This window comes from Peromyscus maniculatus, chromosome 12 (genome assembly GCF_049852395.1).
Source record: "Peromyscus maniculatus bairdii isolate BWxNUB_F1_BW_parent chromosome 12, HU_Pman_BW_mat_3.1, whole genome shotgun sequence".
Classification (NCBI taxonomy): Eukaryota; Metazoa; Chordata; class Mammalia; order Rodentia; family Cricetidae; genus Peromyscus; species Peromyscus maniculatus.
In genome coordinates this window covers 87,808,700-87,826,314 of record NC_134863.1, presented here as the reverse complement: position 1 = coordinate 87,826,314, position 17,615 = coordinate 87,808,700, and the positions used below count along the sequence as shown (strand labels likewise).

The window sequence follows — 17,615 nt, the reverse complement described above, 5'->3', positions numbered from 1 at the left end:
ACTGATCAAAAGAAGAATACAGAGCTGGGTCTCTGTGAAACTATGCTGCAGGGCAGAGGTACCTTTTGCCCCCCACAGACTGGCTTTGAGGACCATCTCAGAGCTAAATGATGTGGCTGTGGTACACAAATCTATGGAGAACAGGCTTTGTTGAGTAATACTTTGTCCAGTAGGAGAATGTTAATCCATGATCCCCATCTTAGTCACACTGTGCCTGAAGCTGCCTTTTGCAGAGCCTTGTCTGAGAGGCTTACCTCAGGCAGAAAGGCATGGCTTTGTTGTTTAGGTCTAACCTATGATGTCTGCTTTCTGTGGTTGGCTAACTTCCAAACCAGATGAGTCCTTTGAACTTGAACTTATTTCATGCATTTATTTGTGATTGAGCATAGAACATCCATGACTGCAGCCAGGTAAGGGTCAGCATGTGCCTTTTAAAGTCAGGTCCACCACTTAGAGCACCAGGAGACCAACTGAGGTTGTTGGACAGCATGGGAAGCACGGGTTGTTCTTGACCTTTCACCTGATGCTGTCATTTCCTATGTCGCCTTAGGGAACCCTGCTCCTGTCTCAGGAGGCCACTTAGGGGTGTCTGATTAAACATGAGGCAACAGTGAATGTACTGGCCTTGGTGCCCTCCTGGAATTCTACTCCACTTAAAAGCAAAGACAAAGAAAGGGAAAGTGGAGAGCGCATTGAGCAAGGTTGAAAAGATGCCAGGATGTGTTTGCAGCAGCATTAACCACCAAGCATGCCAGAGAAGCTGAAGCCAGCTGTGGGATACCCAAGAAACATGTCTGCTCATGCAGAGCTTGGCAAGTGAGGAGCCTGGGAAGAGAGGACAGGGAAGCACAAACTGGTGGCCTGCTTAGAGCCCTGGCCTCCTGGTCTGCCCCAACCCTGCCCTGGTCCCACCCAGCTACATCTCTGCTTCCATCAGCAGAATGATGGGTCCCTTGGGAGAGACTTGAGACTGAGGACCCCAAGGTACATAGCACTGAGGACAGGGACTCAAGGGTCAGATGTTAGAATTTGGGCAGCTTTGGGCTTCTTCATTTCTTCTCCTTAGAGTGGTAGAGCTGGCTCAAGACCCGGATAGGGAGGAAGGATTTCTCTGTAGAACTAACCAGGGAGAGCAAGGACCCACCAGTGGGACTGCTCAACCCTTACCATCCTGCAGAGTGAGGCTCTGGATGCTGGAAGAAAGCTGAATGTGAGCAAGAAACCAAACAACTTGTCTGAGGAATCTGAAAACAACCCCAACCCCCACCCCCAAAAAACCCCTCCAAACTGAAGTCCCCACTTGGGTGAGAGATGTCAGAATGGCACCGCATCCTTCAGATAAGAGCAGGCCACTGCTGAAGAAATCAGAGGACAGTAGATGACTGAAAATGAAAGCTATGGTAGCAGATATAAAACTGATGGAAGAGTGTCCAAAAACACTAGAGAAGTTTTTCATACAGAGGAGCATATGGAGGACACAAACAGAAGAGATACAGAAACTGGAGGATGGTCTAAGACTCTGCAGGTGGCCAGCAGTGTTCCATAGGGAAAAGGGAAAGGCAGTAAGAATCAGTCAGTGGACTCAGCATGTAGCTCAGTTGATTGCCTAGTATCACAAGCTCTGAGGTCTGTCTCCAGCATCCCCAAAACTGAGACATGGTAACACATGCTTGTAATCCCAGTCTTCAAGAGCAAGAGGCAGACGGATCAGGAGTTCAGAGTTATCCTCAACTACATAGTAAGTTTAAGTGTACCTTGGGTTATACAAGATCCTGTCTCAAAAATAAACCAGATAGATAGTCAGCAAGGAAACACTAAAGGATGCAGGTTTAAAACCTAGAAGGGCCCAACAGGCCACCAGTATGATGAATGCACAGAGATGTATGTACCTGTGCCATTATGGGACCTTATTAAAGGGAAGAAAAAAAACTGTTAGAGGGTAAGCCATTAGAAAAAGGGCACAGTTAAGACAGGAAGACAGACTTAGCAATCAGATTCTTCACTGTCAGGAACCTAGTGAAGATAGTCAACAAATCCAGAAATTACCAAATAGTACCAAGAAATCTAGTGAGGAAAAGGGCACAGTTAAGACAGGAAGACAGACTTAGCAATCAGATTCTTCACTGTCAGGAACCTAGTGAAGATAGTCAACAAATCCAGAAATTACCAAATAGTACCAAGAAATCTAGTGAGGAGAACCCTGGAATATACAGGCTGTCCCTGTCAGACTACTTGATGAAGACATTGCCACCCACACAACACTGGACTCCAGAGCCCAAATGCATGGCTTCTGAGATCCCAGTACCTCTATTGAGTTTTACAGTGCTACCCTGCCCAAAGCAACATGCATGTTCTCTATACATAGGGAACGGGAAGATAGTCCTTTACTGGGAATGGAAAAAGGATGTGCAGGTCACCAGTCCAAATTAGAGAGAGCAGAGAACTCTGGGAAGAACAGGTGCAATTAAAAAAAAAAGAGAGAAATCCAAAAGGCCTGACTGCAAGAGAGGAGAGAGGCAGGGAGTGTACAAACTAGTACAGACATGGGACAACGATTGATGGAAGGCTGTAATTAGCTCCAAGAGAAAGAATGCTAACCACAACTGCTGTGTGGTACAGCTGTGGATAAATCTTTATAACCATGGTCTTGTAAATACCAGTTGTTGGCTTACACCAAAAGTGTGATCTGAGTGTGTTGGTGGGATTGGGAGGAGTGTGAGTTCTAAGAAGGAAGTAGCATGTATAAGAAAGCAGAACCCCCATATTTCATTTTAAATTGTCAGTGGACTCTAATATAGTCAGACCTCTTTATCAGTGGCATCCTCGTGCCAGCGTTTAAATGGAAAGTACTTTTAAAGTACTTGGAAAACTTGAGTCTGTACTGAATATGTACAGTGTTTTTTTTCTTGTCATTATTCCCTGAATGTAGAGCAGTAACCATTGGCATAGCATTTTTACCGCATTTTTGTATTTTGAGTGATGATGTGTATGGCATGCGTGTTGGTATTTTGCAAATACTGTGCCATTTTATGGAAGGGGCTTGGGTGTCTGTAGGTATTGATAACCTCAGTTCCTGGAATTATCCTCTATAGTTGTGGATGGGTGACTAGAGAATGCAGAGGAATGGATGGGCAGAATGGGGCAGGAGACTGCTGTTTTCTGTTATGAGCCAATTACAGTTATTTTTCACCTTTCTTGTTGGACTTACCAATATTGTGTCTTTTCGAAGCAGCAGCTTTGGGCTTCACTTATTTACTATATTTTTATTTTCAAAAGTTAACTTCTGCTTATTTATCATTTTTTTGGTTTTTGGAGATAGTTTCATATAGCCTAGACTGGCTCTGCACTTGCGCTGTAGCTGAGGATGACCTTGACTTCTACTTCACTTCCTAAGTGGTGGGATTACAGGCATGTGCCACCACATCTGGCTCCTTTTTATGCTTTGTTTTGTTCTTTTCTCAGTTTTAAGTTGAAGACTTCACTCAGTCATTCTTAAATATTTTTTAATGGAAGCCCTGATATTTTCCTTAAGAGCTGTGCTAGCTCCTTTTCACATTTTATTCTATATTGCATCTAAATTCATATGCATGCCATACATAGACTAGAAATTCATAAAGCAAAAACTGGCATGTGTACAAGGAGAAATCACACTATCTCCTCTTATGGTAGAAGATTCCTATTTGTCCACTAGAGCAGTTAGTAAATCAAACACTGTTGTTTGAATCTTAGATGGTCTTTTTAATAAAAAGCCCAGAGCCAGATATTGGGGTGTAAGCTGAAAGATCAGAGAAGCAGAACAGCCAGCCACTTGTTCTTATCTCTATGAAATCCTCAGCCTAAAGAGAGAGAGTTCCTGTTTTCTCATGCCTTATATACCTTTCTCTGCCCAGACATCACTTCCTGGGATGAAATGTGTGTGTGCTTCCCAAGCAAAGGCATGAGATCTCAAGTGCTGGGATTAAAGGTGTGTGCTACCACACCTGGCTCTCTTTCTCTCCTATACTGGATCAATCTCACATGACCAGTGTGGCCTTGAACTCACAGAGAGCCAGACAGATCTCTGCCTCCTGAGTGATAGGATTAAGGGTGTGTGCCACCACTGCCTGACCTATAGAATTAAGGGTGTGTGCCACCACTGCCTGACCTCTATGTCTGATCTAGTAGCTGGCTCTGTCCTCTGATCCTTAGGCAAGTTTATTAGGATACACAATAAAACACAAATTTGAAGAGCGTACTGTGCAGACTTGGTAGCCTGTGTGAGTGCAGCATCAGAGTTGGTGTGCCTCTCATGCATTTTTAAAAATGATATTTTTATTACATGTGCATTGGTGTTTTACCTGCATGTATGTCTGTGTGAGGGTATTAGTTCCCCTGGAACTGGAATTAGTTGTCAGCTGTCATGTGGTACTGGGAATTGAACTCCTGTCCTCTAGAAGAGCAGCCGGTGCTCATAACCACTGGGCCATCTCTCCAGCTTCACTTCTCATGCATTTGTTTGCTGACTTCTGAGATAAGGTCTCACTTTGAACCTGAGCACTTGTCCCTCTGCTTTAACCTTCTGAGTTCTGGGATTAGAGGTGTGTGACATCACACATGTTTATGCAGTGCTGGGTGTCAGACCCAGGGCTTCATGCCATCCAGGCAAGCACTCAGGGGGCTGCACTTATTCCTAGCTCCTGCTATCCCTTTTATTTACTCTCCTTATTTTGGACCTTGGGCCTGAAGAGTCACAGCTTCCATCTACTGTGGATGTCTCTGTGACCAGGTCTAACACATTGCTTCCCAATACTTTCTATTCTCCGAGAGCTCTGCATACCTACTTCAGACCATTTTCTAGTGTTATGCCACATCTCCTGCCCTCCCTCTCCTGTTTCTAGGTACTTGTCACGTGTCCATTTTGCGTGTGTGTGTGTGTGTGTGTGTGTGTGTGTGTGTGTGTGTGTGTGTGTGGGTTCTGCTTAAGAGATTCCTTGTTCAATAGTGTCTAAGTCGTGTTTTTAATTTGTATCTCTGTGTCTTAGTCTTATAAAAGTTTTCTTTGCTTATTTTTCTGACTTGTTTGCTATTTTTCAGTTATCATAGCCTTTTCCCCAAACTTTTTATTCTTAACTTAGTTATGTCTGCCCCTCCACTCCAGTTTGCCCTTAGCTTGTGCTGTGATCTTGGAATTCCAGTTTTCCTGGTTTTTATGTTAGCTGATATCCTAACATGATACCCTAACAGTTTTGTTGCTAAGCTTTCTGGGGTGTGGTGGGTCACTGCTTTGGGTTCTGTTGCTTTGATGATGTACTTAGCAAGAATTCTTCCCTTTTTCTTCATCCATTGTGTGCTTTCCCTGTAGTCTGGAGAAGTGTTGGCACAGGGTGGTTTTGTTTTGTTTTTTGCTTTCCTGAGCTTCATAGTTGCGGCTGCATTTCTCACTAGAATGTGAAGAAGTTTGGTTGATTTGTTTTAGCTTCTGTATATTTGTGTCATATACCCCCACTGGGGCTTCGGTTCCTTATGGGAGTCATTTTATACCACCTGCCTTCCTCTCTAAAATCTTAGAAGGCGGCAATAGTTGGCTTAGCAGGTAAAGGTGCTTGCTTCCAAGCCTGACCACCTGAGTTCAATCCCTGGGACCCATGTGGTGGAAGCAGAGAACCACCTCCCACAATTGTCCTTTGATCTCCACTTTTATACCATGGCTGCAACACACCTGCACACAATAAATAAATAAGCATGAAAGTAAATGAATGATAAGACCATTGCAGAGAACAGCTTTCTTTCTGTTTCCCTGGATCACTGAACCTGACACAAACCAGGCTTTGTTGACTGGCTCAGAACCTAAGCCCTGTGTAAACTTCAGTCTCTGTTGCCCCAATACTTGAGCCTAGTGTAGAATGAATCCACGTCTCCTACCCAGACTCCATGTAAACTTTAATCTGTGTTGCTCTGTGCCTGGATCCAGAGTAGACCCAAGTCTGTCTCTCAGTCCCCAGGCCCTGCAATGATTTGTTATCCTGTCTTTGCCGCCCAATGACCTGTGAGACCCCAGGGCGTCCAGTCTCACTCACTCTTGGTTTAAGTTCCTTGTGAGTGGTTGGCAGAGTCTTGTTTGCTTCCCTTAATACTGCTCGGCTTGTGTTTTCAGGGTGTGCTGTTTTGTCTCATTCTCCCATTCATTTTCAACCAATGAGCTCGGTAAGCTTGTTCTGCTGGGTGCCAGATCATGTTAACTTCCCTCACAGGTCTGCTCCTTGGGGCCACCCACCTAGCATACAGTCTCTAAGGAATCAGAGATAATGACTACTTGGCTTGATACTGGTGCTGAACGACTCACATTTGAGAGGGAGGAACCAACTCTGCCTCTGTGTGTGTGTGTGTGTGTGTGTGTGTGTGTGTGTGTGTGTGTGTGTGTTTGTGCTTAGTCACTCACTTTCCCTGCCACCTCCTCTTCCTGTCACCTGGTGCCCTGTGACCTAGCCATATTTTCCCGTTACCTCCCAAGCTTACCATTCCATGTGGCACCCTGCCTGCCTGGTTGCTCCCGACATCTGTCTCCATTGCCTTTTCCTGGTTGGTCTTAGAGGCTTGCTTTCAGCTATAAATAAGCAAAGCCATTTCACTTGCTTGTAGGGTTTATAAAGAATTGTTTAGCTGGGCAGTGGTGTGTGGGAGCCCGTTCCTCATGGCTTTACCCAGCAGGTCCTCATAGAGGATGATTAAGACCATGTGCCTGAGTGCAGGTGTCTGAGATGGTCTGCACTTGGCTGTGCTGGGGGAGGAGGTCTTTTGCTCCACCCCTTGGCATCTCTATAAAAATCCTGGGGAAGAGACAATTGGGGCCCATTGGAATAGGTTCCAGGCCCTCTGGAGGCCATCCTTTATTTTCTGTTTATCTCTGCAAGATTCTCCGCAATAAATCCTTCTATCTAATATTTCCTGCTGCTCACACTCAAGAAAACTCTGGGGAACTGTGGGGGTGGTGGGTAAACACCCCATAGTGGTGGCACAAACCTTTAATCCCAGCGCTTGGGAGGCAGAGACAGACAGATCTCTGTAGGCAGGTCTCTGGGAATCTGTTCGGTCTACAGAGCGAGGTCAATCTTGTCACATTCTGTGGAAAAGTTAGAAATACAAACTATCAAGGAAGCAAGTTGAAGTTGCCCAGTTTCATCAAGTCAAACACGAGCTGCACAGCATTGGACATTGCAGAGGTGCACTGCCCTTCTGGATTTATAGACTGTCTCATGGTAACATCATACCTTGCCTGTGTCTCATTTACTGCTAAGCATAGTTCCAGGATGGGGTTGTGACTCAGGTGGTAGAGTGCTTGCATGGCATACGAGAAGCCCTGGGTTTGAGCCCTAGTGCTGCATAAAACCAGGCATTTGGGATTTGTCTAATTTTGGCACTTGAAGGTGGAGGCAGAAGGATCAGAAGTTGAGGCCAGCCGGGCGGTGGTGGCGCATGTCTTTCATCCCAGCACTTGGGAGGCAGAGGCAGGTGGATCTCTGTGAGTTCGAGGCCAGTCTGGGCTACCAAGTGAGTTCTAGGAAAGGCGCAAAGTTACAGAGAAACCCTGTCTTGAAAAACCAAAAAAAAAAAAAAAAAAAAAAAGAGGTTGAGGCCAGTCTGCAAACATGATTTAAGCTGATTGGCCCCATTTGAAAGTTAGCATTATACATTTCTAAAATCACAGTTCACCGTGATCCAGAACCATCTGGTCTTGAACATGTCAGATGAGGGAAACTATCTGAAGCTATATGTAAGTGGTGGAGCCATATCTCTTTAAAAACAGTGAGATAAAGTTTATTTACCTGTGCAGAGGGCACGCTCAGCAGATATAACAAAGAAAGCCAACACATGGGGCAGGTGGTGAGCTGACAGGCGTCCGATCCCTACTGTGTCATCAGCAACCCTTCTCCTCCTGCAGAGCATCTCTTGGGCCACCTGGAGCAAGCCAAAAGCCTTCCTGCAGGTGGCCAGCAGCATGAGGCAGCTTCTGAGAAGGAGCCTGATGCACCCAGGAGGGAGCCTCCCACAGCAGCTGAGAGCAAGAGCATCCAGAGTGCTGTGGCCACCAAAGAGCCAAAGAAAAAGCCTCGAAGAGGAAGGAAACCCAAAGCATCCAAGGTTGAGCAGCCTCTGGTCATCATCAAGGACAAGGAGCCTGCAGGTGAGAAGCTGATGCGTATGTGGCAGAGTGCGTGGTATGTGTGCCTCCTCCTCATCTCTTAGTTTTCTGGGGGACCATCTTGGCAGGGAGGGCTCATGAGGTAGGGGCTTATCTCCTCTCCAGTCCCTCAATCAGCTGTTAGGAGTGTGATTATCTTGCAGAGTCTTCCACATTCGAGTGTTCAGAGAGCAGATTTTAAAAATAGATACCTGGCTAGCTTTTGTCTCAGCGGGACTGGAGCCCTCAGTCTGGTAGGTTTTTGTTTGTTTGTTTTGTTTGTTTTTCTTTTCTTTCCTTTTTTTTTTTTTTTTTTTTTTTTCTGGCTTTGTTTCCTGACAGTCTTGCTATGGCTGGTTTCAAGCTCAGTATGTAACCCAGGCTGACTTTGAACTCTTGATCCTAGCCACACAGCCTATTGAGAAATTGGGATAACACACCTGTGCCACCATGCCTGGCTTGTGTCTGTGTGCTTCTCTATCTCAGGTGTGTGTCTTGTCCATGCTGTGCTTGTCGGTCATAGCTCTTCTGTTTGCCCAACAGCACTTAATCCGTCAAGTGAGTTCCCTGTAGATGTAACCAATCGTCTTTTTAAAATAAGAAACACAGAGCCAATGTAAAAGAGAAAGCCGAGAGGTCAGAGCTCAGAGATAAAATCTTACCTCCTGCAGTGCTCCTAGCTTCCCTGAGAGAGAGGGAGGTACTTCCTGTGTCTCTGTTTAAATAATCTTTCTGTTCTGCCTTCTCATTGGTTGTAAACCCAACCACATGACTGCCTCATCACTGCCTGTAAGTACCGCCCTCCAGGTCTTAAAGGCGTATGTCTCCAATACTGGCTGTATCCCTGAATACACAGAAATCTACCTAGCTCTTCTAACCACCACGCTCTTACTATGGCTCTAATAGCTCTGACCCCAGGGCAACTTTATTTATTAACATAAAATTAAAATCACATTTCAGTACAAATAAAATATCACCACATTTCCCCTTTTCTATTTTAATAAAAAGAAAAAAGGCAAAAGGTTATAACTAACAAAAGAAAAACTATATACAAAAGTACAATAACTATATACAATATATACAAGTAACAAATACCTAAACGATGTCTAGTCCATTTGTATTTGGCAAATCAGAGAAAATAATTCCCTTATCTATCCTATTTTAGTAAGTCCAAAATGTATCTAATTCACTTTCTATCCTAATTAATCTTAAACTATAACTAACTAATCTTCAACTCCCTCAGAGACCCAAGAAGGAAATAATATTAGCTAACAAAAATAAAAACAGGAAGTGCACAAAAGCAACTTCCAAAAATTTTGTGAGTTGACAGAAACAGCCAGCTGCCTGGACAGTCACCTGAGGTTTCTTCACAGCGCTAGGGCATCATCATCTTCAGCCTATAGGCCTATTGTATCCGACAGACTCATCTGTGAAGTAGGCTGTACACAAGGTCAACAGTTCAACCTCACATTGGGTGAGAGAGAGCAGTCCATGTACCAGAAACACCTGAATTCCACTAGTGTCTTGTCATGATTCAGGATTTTAAATTCTGGAAATTGTTGATGGTTTTTGAATTCAGCTGTCCATTCTTCTTGGCTGTGTATATATGGCTTCATCTAAGCATCCCCTTCTCCACATCCCTCTATTAAATGCCAGTCTACTATTGAGAGGCATGAGCTTTCAGTTGCTGTTCCATTGCACAACAGAAGCCATCGGCCCACTGCCTGTTCAGCTGCCTTCAAAGAAAAGGACACTGTACCTTTTCCAGATTGTGAAGGCCACTTCAGGGATGGTGCCATATTGTCCTGGCCTCAGAAGATGCCGTCTGATAAAGCCATAACCACACTTGTTTTGGCAGGAATCGGTAGTCCTTTGTTTCGTGTTCTGTCTGTCCATTTTGTCCTGTTGATACGAGGATACTTTGTTGTCCAGTGGCTAACTTTTGCCACAATGAAAGTTAACTCCATATGCAGTTTCTTCAATGCCCATATTTTCTCTGAAGTAGATTGGTACTGCCAGGAGCCGACATGTCTCAAAAAAGAAAAATTTCTAAGTTATTAAAACATTTTAAATGCCATATTCGGTAGATTTCTGAAGGGTTTGAAGATGACCTGTCTTATCTGCTCAATTTTTAAAACATATCTAATATGACTACAATTTCTATTATAATGTCTAACTACTAACTTTCATTTCTTTATATCCTAATAGTTGGTAATAATGTAAAGTATTTAAAACTAGTAATTGTCTTTTTCTTTTCTTTTCTTTTTTTTTTTTTAAACAAGAACCTTAAATCTAATCTCCTTTGCTTAGCCTTTTTCCTAACCCTTGACAACTTGTAACCTACCCCCCTAATTAATGAAAATTATCCCAGACCCAAAACCCATTAAAAGAACCAAAAAACCACCCGCCCCACACCACTTCTTTGGCAATGTGGGTGTCATATTCTTAAAATTGCTTCCTGCTGGGTATGGGCGAAGTTATCTTTATCCTGAAAGAAAAATTTAGGTTAATTGTCAAATTCTAGGAAAGGTAACTATATCCTTCATTATTATCCAGTCTGTGTATAAAGCCAAAGTTCAGGGTTTATCTCAATTCCTTATTCAAGTAGTCTTTGAGACTGGATCATCTCAGCTAGTCATCTCAAAATTGCTCTGAGCACCTTGTAGTTCAAAGCTGATCTATAGATGATGTTTGTCAGTTCAGTGATATTATTATTGTCCACGTGGAATTGTTGTTGTTGTTGTGGTTGTGGGGCCCCATCTTCTTTCCGGAGACTTCAGTTGATGTTAGGCCTGGCCGTGATTTCCTGCAGAAAACTGATAAGAGACTCGAACACAAAGACATATATATGCAGCTAACTGAAGCCTTTTTTCTAGAATTAGTTAGTACTCTATATGACCATTCATATCTTAACAAAGTTTAAAATGTATATATATATATATATTAATCTTGTAAATTTTGATATAAATTTATACTTTAAGAAAAGTTTAAAGAATCAGAATAGAATCAAAGAGTTGAGATTAGTAATAGAATAGTCCCTTAATTAATTTGGCTTTTGTCCTGTCCCATAGCAGAAAATGGCTCTTTCTGGCATGATACAGGGAGTTTGCATTTTCCTTTTAACAACATGCTTGAGTTTGAAGAAGGAGAGAGCCATTCTCCAACTCCAAAGTCAGCTTTAAATTTTAATTGAACTGGGACTATTAGAAAACCAATAGTGTTAAATCTTTAGAGAAAAGCAGAAACAAACATTTAAGAAGACATAAATTTTTTTAGATTATATATACCCATACGCCGTTTCACTTTGTTTCCTGGGATAGATGATTTGTCCCTTTTCTTCAGTTGTCTCATTTGTCTTGTGTTCTTCAGATTCCTTAACCATCATTCTCCTAAAAGACAAAAACAAAAACCTTCCCCCAAGACTAATTTTTGGGGATGTTCCTTTTTGGCAAGTTATTATCTGATTAAATGAAAAGACATGTGTTACAGGTACAAGTTAGTTTAAATTGGATGTTCATGCTGGTTGATGAACTATCACCTCCTCTAATTAAGAGGTTTTTCTTGTTCAAATCGAACCTTTATCAATTTTGATGGTATCCACAGCTTATCTTCTCCTGTAGAAACAAAAGCAAAACCTCGTCCCCAACGTAATACATACCCTGGTTTCCATTCTGAGGTCAGCACATCCTTAAAGTATATAGGCTGATTTAATTCTGTCGTTTTTTCTATTACCCAATGTCTCTCTGCAGCTGTTGTTCCTTTCTCATTGGCATTCAGAAAATTCAAAGTTAATAGAGCATTATGCAGTCTATTTCTGGGGGTTTTTGTTACTCCTTTCTGTTTATTTAGCATATCCTTTAGAGTTCTGTTTGATCTTTCTATAACTGCTTGACCTGTAGGATTATGTGGTATACCTGTAATATGCTTTATATTGTAATAAGCAAAAAACTGTTTCATTTTAACAGAGACATATGATGGAGCATTGTCAGTTTTGATTTGTGCAGGTATACCCATGATGGCCATAACTTCTAGCAAATGAGTGATTACAGAATCAGCTTTTTCAGAACTCAAAGCAGTTGCCCATTGCACTTAATCCGTCAAGTGAGTTCCCAGTATTTGTTGCCCACTTCTTCTGAGTGGACATGTAGCTGGTCATGGCCCTGGCTGTGTGTGTGTGTGTGTGTGTGTGTGTGTGTGTGTGTGTGTGTGTGTGTGTGTCTGTGTGTGTGTCTGTGTGTGTGTTTCTGTGTGTGTGTGTGTCTCTGTGTGTGTCTGTGTGTGTCTCTGTGTGTGTGTCTCTGTGTGTGTGTCTCTGTGTGTGTGTCTCTGTGTGTGTGTCTCTGTGTGTGTGTCTGTGTGTGTGTGTCTGTGTGTGTGTCTGTGTGTGTGTGTGTCTGTGTGTGTGTGTGTCTGTGTGTGTGTGTGTCTGTGTCTGTGTGTGTCTGTGTCTGTCTCTGTGTGTGTAGCATATACAAAAGCCAGAGGATAACTTTGTAGTTCTCTTTCACTTCTGTAAGGGATTCAGGGATGGAACTCAGGGGCCAGGCTTGCATAGTAGTTATCTTTACCACTTAAAAATTCAATCTCTTTTAAATTCAATGTCTTTGTAAAATTCCAAAACCTCTTTAAAAATTCAGTCTAAATTGTAGGAACCTGTAAAATCAAAATCAAGTTAAATACTTTCTTACTTTGAGAGGGAAGAGCCAAGGCACAATCATAACTCCAACAGTGTAAATAGCTCAGTGTCCAATATCTGGGGTTCACTGACAATCTTCTGGGCTTCTGCCCTCTGTGGCACACACAGCTTGTCGTCCAGGTTCCAGCAAGCTCCACTCTATGGCTGTTATTGTTCTTGCATCTCCAATGTGGTGGGGTCTCTTGCTGCAGCTGGGCTGCACTCCCACCAGTAGCCTCATCTTCTCTTCATGACCTACCTCTTCAGTCCTGGTGCTTCAGCTACTCCTGAGGCTGCACCTTCACCAATGGCATTTCCTGGTGTCTCACAGTGTTAAACTCCTGGTCAACATATAATAGGATTATACCACAGGACTGGCAGGAGCTGGCACAGGCTGTTCTGGAACCTTGACAACACCTCCAGTGGCAACTGTGGTTCAAGGAGGAGGCTAAAAATATAGAAAAACAATGGAGGGATAAAGGAACATAAGTCTGCCAGGATCAGCTTATTGGAGAAAGCCAATATGCTTCAGTACAAACACAATGTTTATATGATATCCAAACCCTAATTCTATGTCAAACGGCAGCCTTGAATGCATGGGATAGAGTTGAGGAACCAAGAAAAAAACTGAGTGATTTACAAAGGTTATACAGGGCCCAAAAGAATCCTTCACAGATTTCTTACAAAGATTGACTTCAACAGTAAAGAGAATGGTCCCAAATTCAGAAGCTAGTCAGATAATAATTGAATCTTTGACCTTTGAGAACACAAATGCAGCATGCAAAGGAATAATCAGGCCATTAAAGGCAAGATCTGCACCTTTGGAAGATTGGATTAGAGATGCGGTTAATGTTGAGGCTCATGACCATGATATGTGGGTAGGAGAAGCAATTTCAAAAGGTTTGAGGAATGTTAGATGTTTGGGATGTGGAAAGCAAGGACATTTGAAAAGGGACTGTAAACAGGTCATTCCTAGAAACAATGTCTCTTCAAGGAACAATGGCAACAGAATGCCCCTTCCTTCTGGAAAACACTGGACCAATGAATGTAGATCAACAAGAGACAGGCAAGGTAATCCTTTGTCCTGGTCTTCAGGAAACTCCCAGAAGGGCCTCAGGCAGGCCCCCACAGGAAATCCAGTTCAGACCTTTCCTGCAGTTATAGAGGAAAACCCCTACTCAAAGCAATTAAATAACCAAATGCCTATGGTAATAAATCGTGCTGGTTGGGATGATGAAACAGAGAGAATAGAAAATTCAGGAAAAAACATAAAGAAAAATTTTTGGCAAACTTCTATTAATGAACAAAGACCAAAATTAACAATAAAAATAAATGGTCTGGTAGAGACGGGTGCAGACTTTACCATAATTGTACCAGAATTTTGGCATCCAACTTGGCCTCTTCAGTAGGTAAACGTTCAACTGTTAGGAATTGGGACATTATCTCAAGTGAAACAGAGTGCAAGATGGCTGGAATGTATTGGTCCAGAAGGACAGAGAGGAAAATTAAAACAAATCATAAACTAGCACATGTTTCTGAGAGAAATATTAGAAGGCATTATTCTGAGTGGTCACTAGCCATCCATACTATACAAGAACAGGGCACAACAACTGATGATCTTCCAAAGACACAAACAGCTCTACCTTTAAAATGGTTAACAGACAAGCCTGTATGGGTTCAGCAATGGCCTTTAACAACAGATAAACTCCAGGCTTTAGAAGATCTGGTAGAAGAACATTTAAATGCTCAGCATATTGAAGAATCAACCAGCCCTTGGAATTCTCCTGTATTTGTTATTAAAAAGAAATCTGGTAAATGGAGAATGATAACAGACCTTAGAGCAATTAACAAAGTAATTCAGCCAATGGGCTCTCTACAATCTGGGATGCCTTTGCCTACTCTGTTACCAAAAGGATGGCCTCTCAGAGTTATTGACTTAAAAGACTGTTTCTTTTCAATACCCTTACAAGAAAAAGAGAAAGATTTGCTTTTATAGTGCCTACTTATAATAATTCTCAACCGGTTAAAAGATTTCAATGGAGGGTCCTCCCACAGGGAATGTTGAATAGCCCAACTCTGTGCCAATATTTTGTACAACAGCCATTGGAAGTGATACATAAAAAATTTCCTAAATCTATAATTTATCATTATATGGATGATATTTTACCAGCTGACTCAAATGCAGATACTTTAGAAAGAATGTTTGAAGAAGTAGAGAAAATTTTGCCTTGCTGGGGATTACAAATTGCTCCTGAAAAGATACAAAGAGGAGATTCTATTAATTATTTAGGATATAAAATAGAGCTATAAAAAAGTTAGACCCCAAGAAGTGCAAATTAGAGATAGACTACAGACTCTTAATGACTTTCAAAGATTATTTGGAGACATTTCTCATCTATGAACTATTGTTGGGGTACAAAATGATGAACTGAATAATTTGTTCAAAACCTTAGAAGGTGACAAGGACTTAAATAGTCCAAGAGAATTATCACCTGAAGCTGAGAAAGAATTGGCCTTGGTAGAAAAGAAAGTACATGAAGGGCACATGGATCGTATTGATCCAAAGCTGGATTGCATTTTGGTTATTTTACCTTCTAGGCATTCTCCTACTGGAATATTAATGCAGAGGGAAGATATTATATTGGAATGGATATTTTTACCAAATATACCAAATAAAAAATTAAAAACTTATGTGGAAAAAATCTCTGACTTGATTTGGAAAGGAAAATTGAGACTTTGTCAATTAGCAGGAATAGACCCAGCAGAAATTGTGGTACCTTTAACTAAGGGGGACATTGAAAAATTATGGACAGAAAGTGAACCTTGGCAAAGAGCTTGCAGTAATTTTTTGGGAGAAATTAACAGCAAATATCCCAATAGTAAAGGTTTAAAAAGGGATTTTTCCATAACCTGGCAACAAGCCAAAGAAATAGTAAAGAAATGTCCTACTTGTTCCTTCTATAATCAAACGCCATTACCAGCAGGATGTAACCCAAAGGGTACTCAGAGGAATGAAAGTACTTCAGCGGTTCTCCATGACTCCTTCATATCTTCAAAACCAATACCACCTGGGTGACTCTTACACTACCCAAGTTTGGCTGATAACAGGAGGTTCAGCCTTGCCTGTCTCTGAAACACAGCTTGTATGTGCTGACTCTGAGGGAACACTTCCCAGATTTCACCTCAGTGATGCTGGTGTCTTCTTAATTGCCACTAATTTCTTTGCTGCAGCTGACCACTATTATTGTTCAGTAAAGCAAAGTTTTATTTCAGAGATTCTGGTCTCTTGTTAATTATAGCTGATTCTTGAACCACAGATTCCCAACTCAAAATAGCTAATAGCCCTGATAAAATCTTTAAGGGACTCTAAAACTCCATCCTCTGAATTACTCTCAACATTCTTCCAAGCTCCCACAGAAAAGCTCACCAGTCTTTGAACACTCAGTGTCTTTTCTAGCCCAAAGTTCTAGAGTCCTTTCGCACTCCTCCCCCAACAACATGGTCAGGTCTGTCACAGCAGTACCCCATGATCCTGATACCAGTTTCTGTCCTAGTTAGTGTTGCTATTGCTGTGATGGAACACCATGACCAAAGCAACTTGGGAAGGAAAGGGTTTGTTTGGCTTACATTTCCACATCACTGAAGGAAATCAGGACAGGAGCTCAAACAGGGCAGGAACCTGGAGGCAGGAGCTGATGTAGAGGCCATAGAGTGGCTTGCTCAGCCTGCTTTCTTATTGAACCCAGGACCACCAGTCCAGGGATAGCACCACCCACAATGGGCTGGGTCCTCCCTCATCAATCATTAATTAAGAAAATACTCTACAGCTGGATCTTATGGAGGCATTTTCTCTTTTGATGGTTCCTTCCCTCAGATGACTCTAGCTTGTGTCAAGTTGACATGAAACTAGCTAGCACACCACTTGAGCCATTGCACTGGCCTGAGCTTGTTCTTTGAGTATGCAGAACCCTCAGCTGAGTTTGAAGGAATTCACTCTGTAGCATGTACATGTCTCTGGAAAACCATTGTCTCTGTGGTCCTCATGCAACTCCTGCCCCAGCTGCCTGGCCCCTCCTGCCTGTGTTACTGGCACTGGATGCTCTTTAGTCTTGCCATTGTGGAAATGAGAAGCAGGCTTGAAATTAAAGAGAATAGAAGAGCAGCTTCCGTGGAACAGTCCCCACTTTCCTGTTTCCTGCTCTTTGGCCAGTGCATGTTCTCTGAACCATGTGGAAATATCTGCACATGAGCAGGAGTGGTTTGAGCTCCTGTGGGACTTCCCTGCCTCTATAGACAGGAAGGGGCAGAAGGAACTACTTCCTGGCTGTCACTTGCAATTGGTGATAGTAGATGAAACAATAGAAACCAGTGGTTCCAATTATCATCAGAGAGGCTTTCTCCAACAGCTGATGGGAGCCGTTGCAGAGACCCACAAACCAAACATTATAATGGGTAGAGAGAGAGCCCGAATTGGAGAGCTCCATTGGCTCCCTCCCGTTGGTACTTGGAGAACCCTGAGGAAGAGAGGGAGGAAGAATTGTAGGAGCCAGAGGGGTCAAGGACACCAGGAAAACAGCCCACAGAATCAAGTAAGCACCACAGAAACTAAGCATGGTGGTACATAGCTAGAATTATAGCTCTTGGGAATAGAAGGATCAGATATCCAAGGTCATCCTTGACTACATAGTAAGTTCGAGGTCAGCCCTTGGTACATGAGACCCTACTTCAAAAGACAACACCAACAAAGCCCACAGTGGTTGAAATTTTCTTCTGTATAATCTT

The 17,615-nt window shown here is 42.5% G+C and overlaps 1 protein-coding gene across 6 annotated transcripts in view; it reads left to right on the top strand.

Moving 5' to 3' along the window:
• Positions 1–17,615, top strand: part of Prdm15 (PR/SET domain 15) — an 83,955-nt gene that overhangs the window by 23,778 nt on the left and 42,562 nt on the right. For all 6 annotated transcript variants that reach the window (XM_076549320.1, XM_076549319.1, XM_076549318.1 and 3 more), the window contains exon 7: positions 7,919–8,161. In XM_076549320.1, the coding sequence (XP_076405435.1) occupies positions 7,919–8,161 (243 nt within the window). The remainder of the gene's footprint in view (positions 1–7,918; positions 8,162–17,615) is intronic.